General features: G+C 42.5%; 1 protein-coding gene across 2 annotated transcripts in view; it reads right to left on the minus strand.

Moving 5' to 3' along the window:
* Positions 1-17,363, minus strand: part of exoc4 (exocyst complex component 4) — a 402,169-nt gene that overhangs the window by 329,852 nt on the left and 54,954 nt on the right. Inside the window, exon 7 of one of the 2 annotated variants that reach the window (XM_033040092.1) lies at positions 323-468. In XM_033040092.1, coding sequence (XP_032895983.1) covers positions 323-468 — 146 coding nt within the window. The remainder of the gene's footprint in view (positions 1-322; positions 469-17,363) is intronic. The other variant, XM_033040093.1, reaches the window with a different exon arrangement.

Below are 17,363 nucleotides of genomic sequence, written 5' to 3' on the forward strand. Positions count from 1 at the left end.
AACACTTACATTCCATTTTCCAACATGCTTTCCAGTAATTAGGAGGTATATTATGGCTTGTCGGCTACTCTGCGGTTTTCAGTGACACTGATCCCATCTTTGCCAAATGGAAGACAGCTCTCAGGGACCTGTTTACTGTGACTAGTGCATGCAGAAAAAGGAGCAACCAAGGGATATAAGGATGAGATAATTAAGATTGTGAATCAACTTATTCATTGCCAGAGTAGTGATAAAATAGTTTTTCATTTGAAATTGAAACAGTATTAAGGCGACAATCAATTACTTTCAAATTACATAGTAAAAATGAGCGAATGATTCTTACTTAAAAAGAGGGATTTTAGGTCTCTGAGGTCTCTTTTTGGCAAAGAATGCTGCAAAGTCGCTCCCAGAGCTGGCGTAGCTGAGCTGTGAAGAAGGTTCAGAGGCAGTTCGAGTGTTCTTCACATCCAAGTATTCTGTCAATAGCATCTGTAAAGATAAAACAGTTATATTATGTGAACCTTACAATACATGTTTGTAATCAGTTCTCATGTCTATCAATGATATCAATGAAAGTCTAGGTGGGCGGCGCGACTCACGTCGCAGCGGCCTCTGCAGTCCGTCTGTCATTTTGTAATTGTTTGTCCCGTTTTAATGTAGTCTTTTTTTTATTTTTTAAATGGTGTGTGTGTGTGTGTGTGTGTCTGTGTCTGTGTGTGTGTGTGTGTGTGTGTGTGTGTGTGTGTGTGTGTGTGTGTGTGTGTGTGTGTGTGTGTGTGTGTGTGGCGGGGGGTGGGGGGGAAACTTTTTAAATCTTTCCCCTGCACGGAGAAGCCGACCTTTTCCCTGTCGGGTCTCCGTTGTCATTGGGACTGCAACGTGGAGCGGCCTCCAGCAGGAACGACCTAGGGCTCCAGTCGCGGAGCTGCGGACCTACTCACCATCGTAGAGCTGGCCGAGTTCGGAGCGGGTGGAGCGGTGGTGGCGCGCTGCTGCGACCCGACCCCGGGGATTCGGAGGCTTACTGCAGGTCCGGTGGACATTGACACCGGGAGCCCGCAGGTCCCTGCTGGGAGACCGCTTTTCGGGGCTTCCGCAACGGCGACTTCACCCGCCCGAGTCGCGGGGTTGAGGAGTGCCTGGAGCGGGGCCTTACATCACCGCCCGGCGCGGCTTCAACGGCTGCGGGACTTTGCTAGCGCCCGCCGGGGGCTCCAACAACAAGACCCGGAGCAGGGCCTTGCATCGCCCCGCGCGGCGTTAATGGCCGCGGGACAATTGCCATCGCCCGCCGGGGGCTTTGACTCTGACATCGGGAGGGGAATGGGGAGTGCAGGGGAGAGATAAGATTTTTTGCCTTCCATCACAGCGATGAGGAGATGCGCTGTGATGGATGTCTGTGTAAATTGTGTTGTGTCTTGGTTCTTTTTTTTTTATGTGTGTATGACTGCAGAAACAACATTTCATTTGAGCCTCTATGAGGTTCAAGTGACAAATAAATTGTATTGTGTATTGTGTATTGTGTGATGGTCTCATTCTCTTACCATGAAACACAGACACTTCAACCAGATGTAAAGACATGAATAAACCCAAGCATACAAACCTGTTTGGTTTGTATTGACAGGTAAGATTGTATGCCACAGTTTAAAAAAAAAATGCAGTTACATCTGTTCTATCAATACATTGAGGAACACATGGAGATAGGCAGACAAATTAGCAAAACCCAATGGACTGCACGCCAGGGATATAAAAGAAAGAGAAAAACACAAAATGTTGGAGGAACTCAGCACTTGGGGGTGGGAATGAATGGGTGATGTCTCGTGTCGGATTCCTTTACTCAGATAGAATGGAGTAGGGTGGAGAAAGACGGAAAGGAGAAGAAGGCAAAGCCTGGCAAGTGATAGGTTGATACAGGTGAGGGGGGTTTGAGGGGGCTGGAAATGAAACAAAAGGTGTCAGATCAGGAGAGGAGAGTGAAAGGTAAAGCTGGAGAGAAGGATGTGGGTGGAATGGAATCTGGGGCAGAGGATAGAGGAGTAATAAAAGGAAAAGGTGGACCCGGGAATGAGGGATGAGTGTAAAAAGGGGAAAAGAGCAGGGTGACCAGGGCATGGCGAAATAAATGTGAGTGCACGGGCATAAGGGAGGGGACCACGGAAATTAAAGTGGACCACGGTGGAGGGTACTACTTGAAGGTGGCAAATTCAATGTTTATCCCAATTTGAAGAAGGATCCTAACCTTAAATGTCTCCTGTCCATGTCCTGCAGAGACGCTGCCTGACCCACTGATTTACTCCAGCACTTTGTGTTCTGTGCATGATTCCAACATCTGCAGTTCCTTGTGTCTTAATGCTTACCCCATTGGATTACAAACTACCAAAGCGGAATATGAGGTTTTGTTCCTCCAGTTTGTGTGTGATCTCACACTGGGAATGGAGGAGGCCAAATTCAAAAAGATAATTAGTAACTGAGAGATCCCGCTTGTCTTGGCGGACAGAGACCAAGCGTTTGGAAAGGCCGTGACCCGAAACACCACCAGCCCATTCCCTCCCAGATGCTGCCTGACCAGCTGAGATCCTCCAGTACTTTGCATTTTGTTCAAGGTTCCAGCCGTCCCTGGTGTTTCCATTCCAAAGGAAATGGTTGAGATTTTTCATTACTTACAAAACTCTGGGAGGTTAACAGAAGTTTGATAACAGCTAAATTGATTCCCTTGTTTAAAAAAGGCAGGGGCTGAAGGCTGTAAATGTTGTACATTAAGATTATCAAAAGAGAGAGCAAATAGTTTGAGCCTGTATTCCTTGAAGTTTAGATGAACGAGGGATGACCTTATTCAGAATAAAAGATGCCAAAGGAGCATAACAGGTTATATGTTTGGATGATTTCACTCATGGAATAATCTTGACTGAGGGGACATAGTTATAAGAGGGGACATAGTTCCAGGTCTTTTAAACTGATGTAGGAATTTCTTCTGATGTAGAAATGATCTGTCTCAACAGACAGTGAAAGTTTTTTTTTGTTTTTTTTTCAGGAATACACATCACATATATCTTATTACATTTGTTGTACCACTTCATTTTTCGAGCTTTAAAAAAGGTAGAAATAAAAGAAGTAAGGAAAGTGAACAAGAGTCGTGAAGGTGCAGGAAAGTGTTGGGAAAAGAAAGCCCCTTAGAAAAGAAGTTAGAGAAGGAAGTAAAGAAAGGAAATAGACCCTAGAAAAGAAAGAAAAAAAAGGAGAAACAATCGCTCTATTATAACACAAAACTCCGCAAAAAAGGATATACCAACCGTGTTTTTTTACCCACCGTTACCAGATCCTGGTACCATTTATTTTTTTAAATTACTATTGCACCTTATGCTTGTAATAGTTCCATAAATGCAGACTACGTATTTTGGAAGTGGTCTGCTTTGCCTGCTAGGAGGAGTCTCATCTCTTCCAGGTGGTATTGGAGCGTTTTTCCAGAATTTGAGTATAAGCTTTTTTCCCATTATTAGCCCGTAATTAAGTAAGTTCTTTTCAAAAGATAGTGAAAGTTGGTTCATGAATTATATTTAAAAAGGAGACAACTAAATACCTGATAGACTGAGAAAGAGAGAAATATGGAGAAATGGCAAAGAATAGTTGAGGCCAGAATCAATTAAACGACGGGGCAGGCATGAAGGGCTCGATAGCCAACTCTGCTCCAATTTACTTGTGTTCTTGTGGTTGCGATTGTTCAATGCTGATCTGTTCTTACGTTTTTGCCAATTATAAACTGACTCATGCATGAAATTACTCAGACACAAATTCTGTAAAGGGAAAGGGGTACGACAACATAGTTGTAAATATTCTCAACAAAGTTGTGACAAAGTTCAGATCTAGTTTTCTAACAAACATTATTTTTTTTAATGAGGGACAGTCCAAAATAAGATCTTATTTTAAGACCAAAAACAAATAATAAACTTGCATCATTGAATTCACCAGAGAATGATGAAACAATGATGCATTCAAGTTCTCTCATGCCGCCTGGACAGCTGTTCTCCAACCCTTCAGGATTGCTTTAGTTTTGGTTAAAATTAATCCTTTCTCTATTTAGTGCATACAAAATCAAGTGTTGCATGAGTTCTTCCTTTCAAACACATCAAACAATTCCCTCGTTCAGCTTCATGGTGCAAAATCAAAGCCGAAGCAACTTTTTTCAGCCACAAGGGTCAACATTGTGGCAGTTAAATATAGATGATAATTCTTCTTACATTACTTGATATGTAACTTTTGCAACCATTCTATGGTGGCACCGGCGGTAGAGCAGCTGCCTCACAGCGCCAAGACCCGGGTTCAAATCTTGACCTCAGTTCTGTTTGTGTGGAGTTTACACGTTTTTCCTGTGACTGCAGTGGTTCCTGTTTCCTCCCACAATCCAAAGATGTGTGGGTTTGCAGGTTAATTAGCCTCTGTAAAATGCTCCACATGTGTAGGCAGTGAATGCAAAAAGTGGGACAACAAAGAACTGATGTGAATGCATAATCGATGGATGGAGTTGTCTCGGTGGGTCAAAGGGCCCGTTTCCATGCTTTATCTTTCAATTGATCAAAAAAAACAATTAGTATTGTGAAATGTAATCCTGTTGGTATGCAATCTGCATCTAAAACAAATTGAAGTGCAATGCAGATGACAGGAATATTTAAGCAATTCGTTGGCGTGACTTCATTACATTGTAATGCATCATAAATTAATAACACAAGGCATGGTTTTGATATGCAGATGTGCTTACAAATTGGAGATAACAACCAGATAGCTCGAGGACAACATGCTCACAAGTAAATTTCAGCATCATTCTGGCATGCTCGCTCCTCCATCATACAAATGCATTTAGTTCTAAGTTTGAAATCTCAGTTATAAACACGAGTCAAGCTACAAGTATGCTACAAAATTAACAAATGATTTGTACTTCCTCTGTTCCAACTAAAATGCAAATTTATTTTTTATCTTTTGTTATTCATAGTTGTGACTGATCTCGCTGCTTATAGTGTGTAATTTGGTCTGGTATCAAACTTGGGTGTTGACAACAAAAATGAAACCAGATATATAAAACCTCCTATGAAAATGTCAGCTCTCTCCCAAAGAAACAGACTCAGGGCATAGTTTCATGGTTCCTGGTAACTTTCTGATACCTTGCTTGACTGAAATGAATTCATCAACACGAGCAGCTCACAGTGAACATATTGTTGACTATGCTCAATGGTGCCAAAAAGCTTGTGCTTTTTCGGAGGGGGCATGGACGAGGAAATGGTGACGTTGGCACTTAGTTATGCTCCATTAATTGTCTCCTGAGATCAACCAACTATTTGAGATGAAATCTAACACCTTTCTCAATAGCAAACCAAATTGTTCAATTACGCAGAAGAATGTCAATGCAACCTTCCCCATTAGTCCTTGCAGTTACAAGATCTGCTTTATTACAAATCAATAATTTATATCAACTCAAATAGGAGTGGACGTAAACAAAAGAACTGTCTATAGAAAAGCTCATACAAAAAACAATCGCCTTGGGTGATAAGCATTTCACATCTCCCTTATTTATTTTGCAATCAGATTGAAGATGCTTTAAACAATTCTAAGATGAGATGTAGGCATAGCTGCCAAGGCAGCATTAAAGCCCGTCCTTAACTGCTTTTGAAAAGGTTTTGATCAGCCAAAACCTTGAACCTTTGCAGTCCAAATGTTGAATGTACTTTCAATGAAATTCCAGGATTTGGACCCAACAATGCAGTCCCACAATACTTATTGGACATATCCATTTTTTAAGTTATTTGTTCAACAGGATAAGAATCATAGAGTCTTACAGCACAAATTCATCCATGTTGACTAAGATGGCTTTCTCAGGTGGTGCCATCTGCCTGCATTTGGCCCATATCCTCTAAACCATTTTGTTTTAATCCATAAACAAGTCCATAAACAAGCAATGTCTTTTAAATGTTAAATACCCCATATCAATCATGTCATGTCAGCCTTCTCCTTCACATAAACATGAGCATGCTATCCCTGATCTATCCCTATCTCACTTTTATAAGCCACTCACTTGCCATATGTCCCTTTATCTATAAAGAAACTCTCCCAACCAATCTTTGCAACTTCTTGTCCAGTGCCTTCAAAATTTGCTTTGCCCCAATTTAGAATTTGACTTTCTGGACCAGCCTTATCTTTTGCCATGAATATTTAAACACCAATAGAATTATGGCCATTGGTCTTGAAGTGCTCCCCTGCTGACAGTTCAGCCACTTGGCAAGCTTCATGTTCCAATATGTGGTCCAATGTTGCTGCCTCTCCAGTTGAGCCATCTACTTATTGTTTGCAAAAGATTTCCTGGACACCTTGAACAAATTCTGTCCCATATAAGCTCTATGTACGATGGCAATCCCAGTCAATATTAGGGAATTAGAAATCACAATTAGCTATATTCTTACAGCTAACTGCAATCACCGGCCATACTTATTCCTCTAATTCTTATAAACTACTGAAGGGCCAAGAATAAAATCTCATCAAAGCAACCATTGCCTTCTTATTTCCAAGTTCCACACATAAGGAATTGCAGATGCCAGTTTACAGATGGTTTTGTCTCCTTTTCATTTCTTCCCTTTGGCCACTCATCTACCAATGAAACTCCCCCATCACATGCTAGACTTTACCCCATTCTCACCTATTTTCCACCCTTCTCTTCCCTCATACAATCATCCTCAATACATATCCTAACCCAAAACATCCCTTCCCCACACATAGAGCCTCAGGATGATTCCCCAAGAATGTCCTCTCTCAGTACTAATGTGTTGTCTCCCTAATCAAAGACGCAACTTGCCGCCCATCTTACCTCCATCTCCTTCAAGGCAACAGACAATAACTGCAGCAGTAGGCCATTCGGCCCTTCGAGCCAGCACCGCCATTCAATATGATCATGGCTGATCATCCACAATCAGTACCCTGTTCTTGCCTTCTCGCCATATCCCCCCACTCCGCTATCTTTAAGAGCTCTATCTAACTCGCTCTTGAAAGCATCCAGAGAATTGGCCTCCACTGCCTTCTGAGGCAGATAATTCCAGATTCACAACCCTCTGTGTGAAAAAGTTTTTCCTCAACTCCGTTCTAAATGGCTTACCCCTTATTCTTGAACTCTGGCCCCTGGTTCTGGACTCCTCCAACATTGGGAACTGGGAACACGTTTCCTGCCTCTGGCGTGTCCAAACCCTTAATAATCTTATATGTTTCAATAAAATAATCTCTCATCCTTCTAAATTCCAGAGTTTACCAGCCCAGCCGCTCCATTCTATCACATGACAGTCCTGTCATCTCAGGAATTAACCTCGTGAACCTCCGCTGCACTCCCTCGATAGCAAGAATGTGCTTCCTCAAATTTGGAGATCAAAACTGCACACAATACTCCAGGTGTGGTCTCACTCGGGCACTGTACAACTGAAGAAAGACCACTTTGCTCTAGTACTCAACTCCTCTTGTTATGAAGGCCAACATGCCATTCGCTTTCTTCACTGCCTGCTGTACCTGCATGCTTACTTTCAGTGACTGATGAACAAGGACCCCCCCCAGATATCGTTGTACTTCCCCTTTTCCCAACGACACCACTTAGATAATAATCTGCCTTCCTGTTTTTGCCACCAAAGTGGATAACGTCACATTTATCCACATTAAACTGCATCTGCCATGCATCTGCCCACTCACCCAATCTGTCCAAGTCACCCTGCATCCTCATAGCTGCAACATCCGTACCTGGAACCATTGAGCAGTCAGTCCTGCCCTTCCCCCAACCAGGTTTATATAAAAGCTATAATATCTCAGTCGCATGTAACATCCATGCCCTCGGTGCATCTGCCTTACCCGTCAGGCTCTTTACATTAACATCAGTGCATTAAATGCAGTTTATTCAACCTTCCTTGTTCTCTGCCCTGTCCTGCCCTTGCTTGTTCGAACATTTATATTTATCTCAACTTGTCCATCTGCTGGACTGCTGCTCTGGATCCCAGCCTGGCTAGGTTGGTTTAAACCTTCCCGAGTAACACAGTAAATCTCCCCACAGGAATTTGGTTCACCTCCAATTCAGGAGCAACCCATCCCTCTTGTACAGGTGACCTCTGCCTCAGAAGAGATCCCAATGGTACAATAACCGAAATCTTTCCTTCGTGAACCAGCCCCTCAGTCACACATTCATATGCCCTATCTTCCCATTCCTACCCCTCATTAGTACATGGCATCAGGAGTGATCTAAACATTACAGCATGTAGGTCCTATTTTTAACCTTTTGCCTATCTCCACACATTCTGCAGGATCTCATATATTTTTCTACCTGCGTTGTTGGCAAGGTATACAATGACTTCTTGCTATTTAAACTCCACCTTGAGAATGTTCTGCAACTGCTCCCTGGTGCCCAAGAGGCAACAAACCATCCTGGAGTCTCCCTTGTAGCCACAGAATAATCTGACTGCCCCCTACCAATCGAGTATCTTATCTCTACAGGTCTGCTCACCTTCATACTCCCCTACTGTGCTTGAAAGCCAATTGTTGTGCCATAGATCTGGTGCAGTTGGTCTCCTCTGAAAGGCCATCCCCATAAAAATATCCAAAATGGTTTCCTTGTTAGTGAGGGGAATGGCCACAGGTGAATCCTGCACCCTCTGCCTAGGCCCACTACCTTTCCTGATGGTCACCCCCATTACCCACTGCCTACATCTGGGGCAAGGGTCGATCATGAATGCTCCTGAGCAAGTCGAGATGCAGCTCTAGCCTCTCAATGTGTCAGTGAAAAGCTGCAGTTGAATGCACTTCCCACAGGTCGAGTCACTAAGGGCATTTGCGGCTTTCCTCATCTCCCACTACATGTGTGCAACTGCTCTAAATGTCATCTCTAAGGCACTAAGACTACAGAGGAAAGTAAATAATATTGTCAAGCCTTACCACTGCTCAGCCTCCTCGCCAAAGCTTCTCCAGACAAAGCCCTTACACTTCAAACACAACATTTCAAACTCACATCACCACTCTCACCGTTTCAAAAATCACAAGATGAGATCGAGCACAGGATAAAGAGTCAATGAAAGAGTTGGAAACAAGTCCTCAAGTCTGCAAAAACCTTAACAGTATTTCACTTAAAGTCATGAGACATAAAGTATTACACGTAATTTTAAGACAGACATTTGAAATTGATATTAATAGTCAAGGCCCATGGCTGTTAAAGATCTTAATAACTGAATTAAAGTCAAAGTCTTTTTAAAAATATATATAATTATAGCGATAGAATCCTCAGAAAAGGATGAGAACACACAAACATTGTAAATAAATGCATGATTTGCATGGTTTGAGCATATGATGTGACCAGCAAAATAAAAGGCAATTTGACACTGATGTCTTTGTTTATCACTGTTCCTAATTGACTTATCTGCAAAACAATCTATTGGACTGCTTTGCCGAATGAAACATTTCATATTACATGGAGTAAAGCATACTGTCACAGATGAAAGCAAGCCTGAAAACCAGTAATTTTTATAGATAGCAAAACTGTCAGCATTTCTAGCTACTGCAACAAACTGACAGTAACTTTGGGCACCCTCATATATATAGTTCATGATGGAAGCCAGAAGCTATGTCAACAATTCTCTACTTCTCCACATGTTGCATTGCTTCACAATCTTATCTATCTTTTCTATGATCTCACAGTCATAGAGTGATGCAACGTGGAAACAGGCCCTTTGGCCCAACTTGACCACACGGTACATGTCCTAGTTACACTAATCCCACCAGCCCGCATTTGGCCTGCATCCCTCCAAAGTTGTCCTATCCATGTAACTGCCTAACTACTACTTAAACCAGGGTCGGCAAACTACGGCCCACGGGCCAGATCCGGCCCATAACCCAAAATCATCTGGTCCGCATGGGTAACACAAAACACACACAACACTTATCCGAGAGTAGTTTTCTCACACACAGCCACAGCCAATTCCACATTGCTACACCTGTCGACTCACTCCCTCTCTCCGTCCCTATCCTCCCACCCCCTCTTCCATCCTCCCGACCACCCAGAATGAAAGTGCCCCCCACCCCAGTGTCGCGGCATGTGTGAAATTGAAGCGGGCTGAGAACGGCTTCGGCAAGGCGGTGCTGGAGCTGTTTCCTCGGGAGCCCAGCGGCGGGCGGGCTGGAGGAAAGCGAAGCATCAGCGGGGTCGGCGAGGAATTCCGCTTCGGCCAGAGTGTTGCACTTTAGTTGTAGTTTGTCGCGGGGGTAATTGTCTTTTTGTTACATTTTTGTTGCGATTTTTAAAAACTATCATTAATTATTTATTAACTATGGCGATAGATGTGGCCCGCCATCCGCTCACAGACAAGGGTCCTGGCTCCTATGCAGAACAAGGTTGCCGAACCCCGACTTAAACGTTATCCTTTTTTTTCCCTTGTGCAAAAAGGGAAACCACTTTTTCCCATTTAATTATGACTGCTCTTCCTTCACCAAAGACTGGCCCAAAAATCTAATATGGAATTGAAATCTGTTACTTCTCATGGAATACAGCCACATCTTTTAACTATATTGGGGTTTTTTTTTTTAACAATGCAGACCGTTTGTTGATACCCTTTAAAAAAAAATATATATATGCTTTATTTGTAGTAATTAATATATGCAGAGAATACAATTGGCAGTAGTTGTTCTCAACATTATGACCATTAAATCAATCTGTTTCTCTTAGATTTGTTAGTGCCACTCACATTCTGCTCAAATAATATACCCATGAGTGTTTAACACAGGGTACAGTCCCTCAGTGTCCACAAGAAAAAAACAAGGATTATTATTCTGAACAGCTTACTCCAACAATCATTATTTACATTTTGTTTATTGCTGATCTATAATCACAGAACATTTTATAAGGGAAAGAGATCAAGTAGAAAGTAAAGAAGGAATGAGCTGGTTGTTTGAAAAACTGTTGCTGACATTTTTGTGCTTGTGCCTTCAATTCGCTGAGCTGAATTTTGCTACTATGATTAGTGTTCCAATGTCTGCAAAGAGGAATACGTTGTATTGAAATATGATGATGAATTTTACCCAGACTCTTCGATTTATGAAAGTTTGCTCAACAAAATGTTCTCTAGGACAGCATTTATTTTACAAATCAATTATTTACTGTATTTTATCAGTTTAATTTGTGAAGCATTCAGTAAAACATCTGCTCGAGTGTCTCAAATTACTCTCCCACTTGCTCGTCCAAAATGACATAGTTAATTAACTCATCAAGCAAAAAGGACGGTCTCTAATTGTGATTGGAAGTCACAAAATTAACTATTTGGCATTTCTGCTGCAACACACAAATGAGCAGTTAAGATCATAATTTTCTTAAACATAAATACAACATTTTGTGCAACAAACATTTTGTCATACTTGTCACAACTCTTAAACCAAAAGATATGATGGATTATTGATGAGATACCCAAAAAATATATAACAGTGACATTCAGTACAGAGCAATTAAGGGGCATGTTTATTAAGATTCAGCACAGTTCATTTTGAAGGACTGGAAAATTCCCTCGTGAGCAAATCATTTATTTGAAGAAGCCACTTTGGTTCCAACACCAAGTTCCAAAAGCAGTTATGCCTCCTTTTCATTTGAGAACAATGATTGTCATTATGATCAACATCTGGTATCAAGGTCTATTTTTCTGCATATTTTGCTAAACAAAAATATCTTTGCACAAAACAGGTGCTAAAGGTAGGAAGGTCGTGCTGAAACTCTGTAAGACAGTAGTTTTACAGAGAGTTATATCTGTGAGTTCTGATACAGGGTCTCGATCCCATACAATACACAATATAATTTATTTGTCACTTGAACCTCATAGAGGCTCAAATGAAATGTTGTTTCTGCAGTCATACACACATGAAAAAACAGACCCAAGACACAACACAATTTACACAGACATCCATCACAGCGCATCTCCTCCTCGCTGTGATGGAAGGCAAAAAAACTTATCTCTCCCCTGCACTCCCCATTCCCCTCCCAATGTCAGAGTCAAAGCCCCCGGCGGGCGATGGCAATTGTCCCGCGGCCATTAAAGCCACGCCGGGCGATGCAAGGCCACGCCCCGGGTCTTGTTGTTGGAGCCCCCGGCGGGCGCTAGCAAAGTCCCGCAGCCGTTGAAGCCGCGCCGGGCGGTGATGTAAAGCCCCGCTCCAGGTACTCCTCGACCCCGCGACTCGTGGACCATCCCTTACGTGGACCATCCCTTTGCTTGACATGGTTCATCCATTAGTTTGCTTTTACTCTATAATTCACTTACGTCACAGTTAAAGTACAGTGCACAATTTTGATCATTACTTGATAGATATGAAAGCACAAAAGAGGTTGCATCAATTTATAAGGGTAGATATCAGGGTCAAGGAATTCTTGTGCTTTGTGAAGAAAGATTTGCTATCTTTGGAATTCTTGTATTCTTTGGAATAGAGGACACGGAGGGGAGGTTTAATTACCATTATAAATGAAGGGAAAACAAGCTATGAAGACCCTATTTTCCTTAGCAGAGGTCTGTAACAAGGGGAATATATATTTACAATGATTTGTAGAAGGACTAAAAAGGAGATGCTTAAATCTCCTTTACCATATTGTGAGTTCTCCAAGTTACTTGAATGAGCACGTTAGATGCAGTAAACTACAAGGTTGGGATCAACAGTTGAGGAGTAATGCTGAATTAAATTATTTTTGTTCAAAAGAAATGTTGTTTCAATATATTGTTCTAATTTGCACACAAAGGGCTATCACGACAGGAGAAACTTTAGCCAATATTTTAAACAAAAATTGCTGCAGTATTTTTAATACATCATAGTGACTCAGGAACAGCAAATGACTTGCTGGAGGAACTCAGTGAGTTGAGCAGCTTGAAAGCCAGGAGATCCAGATTTAAGATCAGCTTCTTTCTCACTGCTATCGGACTCCTGAACCAATTTCCCTTTCACATCCAATTCCCGGAAGTGCTATCACGTATTCTCAATGTGCATGGCTTTGGAGCTACCGAAGGAGAAGCGTGACAGCTTTGCTTAGCACGTTTTGCAACTAAAAACTCTCTCAAGCCAACAATTACAAATGTTATTGCATAGCCAACTTAAATAACAACACAACAAATAGCCATATCATTTGGTTGAGTTGTTATAACCATATATAATAACCATATATAACAATTACAGCACGGAAACAGGCCATCTCGGCCCTACAAGTCCATGCCGAACACTTATTTTCCCCTAGTCCCATCTACCTGCACTCAGACCATAACCCTCCATTCCTTTCCCATCCATATACCTATCCAATTTATTTTTAAATGATAAAATCGAACTTGCCTCCACCACTTCCACTGGAAGCTCATTCCACACAGCTACCACTCTCTGAGTAAAGAAGTTCCCCCTCATGTTACCCCTAAACTTCTGTCCCTTAATTCTCAAGTCATGTCCTCTTGTTTGAATCTTCCCTACTCTCATTGGGAAAAGCTTATCCATGTCAACTCTGTCTATCCCTCTCATCATTTTAAAGACCTCTATCAAGTCCCCCCTTAACCTTCTGCGCTCCAAAGAACCCTGTTAGCTGAGGGTTAAATGCTAGTCAGGACATCAGAACAAGAATCCAGTGGCACATAATAGTTTAATCCCGTTAGATAAAAAATTAGCTTATATCAGGCAAACCATTCAAGGGCGGAAGAACTCACTCCTTGAAAAGTAGGCTACAAAGGGAAATAGATTGGTTAAGTGAATGGGTAACGCTCTGGTAATTGGAATTATAGGAGGATATAATTGAAATGGTGAGAGATTACATGATTTGATTTATTTTATTAAGTATTTGAGAAAGCAGACAGAATAGTTTTTTTTTCGTAAACAGAGATGAATACTATATTTGCGAGGTTATGCTTCAGTTATGTCAGGAATTGGTGAGACCACATCTGGAATATTGTGGACAGTGTTGATTCCTTTATTTAAGGGAAGATGTAAACAATATGGAAGACATTCAGAGAAAGTCTGCAAGACCAATACTTGGAAATGTTGATTTTTTTTTAATGAGCAAAGATTGGACTAAGCTGAGCTTGGAACTGTCAGGAGTTCAGAAAAAGGAGACTTGATTGAAACATACATGATCCTGATGGATGTTGTCAGAGTAAATGCGGAGAGTCATAAAGTCATGCATCCTGAAAACAGTCCCATCGACCGTGTCATTCAAGATGCCCATAAACACTAGACCCATTTGCCTATGTTTGTCCCATGTTCTTTTCAACTTTTCCTCTCTGTATATCTGTCCAAATATATTTTGAACGTTGTTATTATACCTGCCTTCACCACTTATGGGTTGAAATGGGTGAACATCTGTGGAGTTCACCTTACAATCAGATCAACCATAATATGCATGTTCATGTGCAAAATCAGATTAACCTGATGGGGTGGGAGATTGCAACCTTCATGTGGTCCGCCCTGTTTCGACGAATGCAATCAACCTGGCGTGCACAACCAAATAAGATCGAATAGAACAAGTTATCCTACAGCTTTATGTGCACGCCATATGCAAGAAGGCGAAGAAGATGATGAACCTGATGAAAATTTGTTGACCTGAAATATTAACAGTTCTCTCAACACAAATGTTGTCTGACCTGCTGGACATTTCCAGCGTTTTCAGTTTTATAAAACTGATGAACCAATTAACTTTGAGAATGTTGATCCACAAATTAATTTCACAATATGGAGCCCAGAATTTGAACTTGGATCTGCCTATGTGTCCTTTACACCACTATTGACATGTGCAAATGCTGAGCACTGCTTTGTTGTTTTATCCAAACCTACTCTCATTTAGAAACATCCAAGTAATTTCAGTCCCATGCAACTGAAGTAGGGCAGCTGGAGAAACTGAGTGAGCCAGGCAGAATCTACTGAGTGAAGAGACAGAAGGGCAGGACGGCGTTTTGTGGGCGGCGCAACTCTTGTCAGCAGCGGCCTCTGCAGTCCGTCTGTGTTTTTTTTAGATTTCTGTCTCGTTTTTATGTAGTTTTTGTTATTTTTTTGTTGGGGTATGTGTGTGGGGAGGGGGTAACTTTAAAATCTCTCCCTGCACGGGAGACCCGACCTTTTCTTTGTCGGGTCTCCGTTGTCATTGGGGCTGCAACGTGGAGCGGCCTCCAACAGGAATGACCTGGGGCTCCAGTTGCGGAGCTGCCGACTACTCACCGTCGCGGAGCTGGCCGAGTCCGTAGCGGGTGGAGCGGAGGTGGAGCGCTGCTGCCACCCGACCTCCGGAGTTTCGGAGGCTGCAACTGCGGGTCTGGCGGACGGCGGCACCGGGAGCCCGCGGGTCCCTGCTGGGAGACCGCTTTTCGGGGCTTCCGCAGCGGCACCTTCTCCCGCCCGAGTTGCGGGGTTGAAGAGCACCTGGAGCGGGCGCCCTGCGAGCCTGGAATTGCCGCGGGACTCTGCGAGCGCACGCCGGGGGCTCTAACAACTAGACCCGGTGTGCGACCTTGCATCACCCGGCGTGGCTTTAATGGCCGCGGGACAATCGCCATCGCCAGCCGGGGGCTTTGACTTTGACTCTGACATCGGGGGGGGGGGGGAGTGCAGTGGAGAGACAAGTTTTTTTTTTTGCCTTCCATCACAGCGATGTGATGGATGTTTATGTAAATTGTGTTTGTGTCTCGGGTCTTTTTGTTTTTGTAATGTATGGCTGCAGAAACGTCATTTCGTTTGGACCTCAAGGGGTCCAAATGACAAATAAATTGTGGAAGGGGGCGAGAGAGAGAGGGAGGGGAGAGAGAGGGAGGGGAGGAAGAGAGAGGGCAGGAAGAGAGAGAGAGAGAGAGAGGAGATAGAGAGAGAGGGGGAGAGAGAGAGGGGGGGAGAGAGAGAGAGAGAGAGGGGGTAGGGAGAGAGAGGAGGGGGCAAAGGAGGGGGGAGAGAGAGAGAGAGAGAGAGTGGGGGAGAGAAAGAGAGAGAGGGGGAGAGGAACGGGGTGGCAGCCCGAGCGCGAGGCACGGAGCGATCTGAGGGCGGTGAAAAGCAGCGGGGGGAACCAGCCTGTATAGGATTTTTGGTAGAGAGGAGAGGGGAGAGAGGTGGGCCTGGATTGGTGGGCATGTGGGCATTGTGCCGTCAGCAGCTGGTGAGCAGCGTGTATATTTAAAAATTAGAGTTTTGTGATCAATATTGTATACACACACACACACACACACACACACACCAATTTCTATGTCAATCTACATCGACTTTTTTATCCTCTGTAACGTGGATGCTAGGAGCATCAAAATGAAAAATAAACTTTGTTCCAATGTGTTAAAACTTTCCTCCACACCACTTCCTCAGACCCATCCAGTCATATTAGCTGAATAGCTAGGTGCGTTACTTGCTGTATCAGTTACGTAAAACACATTAATCAATCTATAATTGATTGATTATAGATAATTACAAGACAATTATTATTTTGTGCAATTATTCAAATTGCAAACCTTGCAAACCACATCTTCAACATAATCCTTAAAATAGATATTGTGCATGGTGGATGCGATCTGCATGATGTTATTGAGACATACAGCATGGAAATATGCCCTTCAGCCCAACTCATCCGTGTCGACCAAGATGCCCAATCTAAACTAGCCCCATTTACCTGCATTTGGTCCATATCCCTCTAAACCTTTGCTATTCGTGCACCTGTCCAAACATTTTTTTAAATCTTGCTATTGTACATGTCTCAACAAACTCATCTGGCAGCTCATTCCCACCACCCAGCAATGTTAGAAACAATTCATGCTGCAAGAAAATTGATATGCCAAAGGTCATTTGTTTCCCCTTTTCAAAATATACCATTGTGTCTTTTCTTCAAAACATGGGAAAGATCTATAGCTGGTCAATAGCTCAGTACTAGCAGTATATAAAGTCTGCACGAAAGATATTATTTAAAATTACAAAGGAGACATCTTTCTGTGTCACAAAAGGCATAAAATATTTGTTCCAAAATAAAAAAGACAGAGCAAAAACACAAAAGATGTACAAACTCAACTGCTTCTATTTAAAGGTTTCAAAGGTCTTTTATTGTCATGTGTACCAATTAAGGTACAGTGATTGACACAAAATGCTGGATTAACTCAGTGGGTGAGGCAGCATCTCTGGAGAGAAGGAATGGGTGACGTTTCGGGTTGAGACCCTCAGTGATATGCCCACAACCTAAATTACATAAATCTGCTTATCATTCCTTGAAGGTTTGTGAAAAGAGATGTGATAGGAAGAAAAAATACTGGTTTCCAAAAATATACATGAACAGAATGGATATTTTTTGCAAGTGGTTTAGTGTTAGTCCCAAGGGTCCTTATTAAATACTCGCATAATATAATTCAAATTTGACATCAATT

This window comes from Amblyraja radiata, chromosome 21 (assembly GCF_010909765.2).
Source record: "Amblyraja radiata isolate CabotCenter1 chromosome 21, sAmbRad1.1.pri, whole genome shotgun sequence".
In the NCBI taxonomy this organism is placed as follows: domain Eukaryota; kingdom Metazoa; phylum Chordata; class Chondrichthyes; order Rajiformes; family Rajidae; genus Amblyraja; species Amblyraja radiata.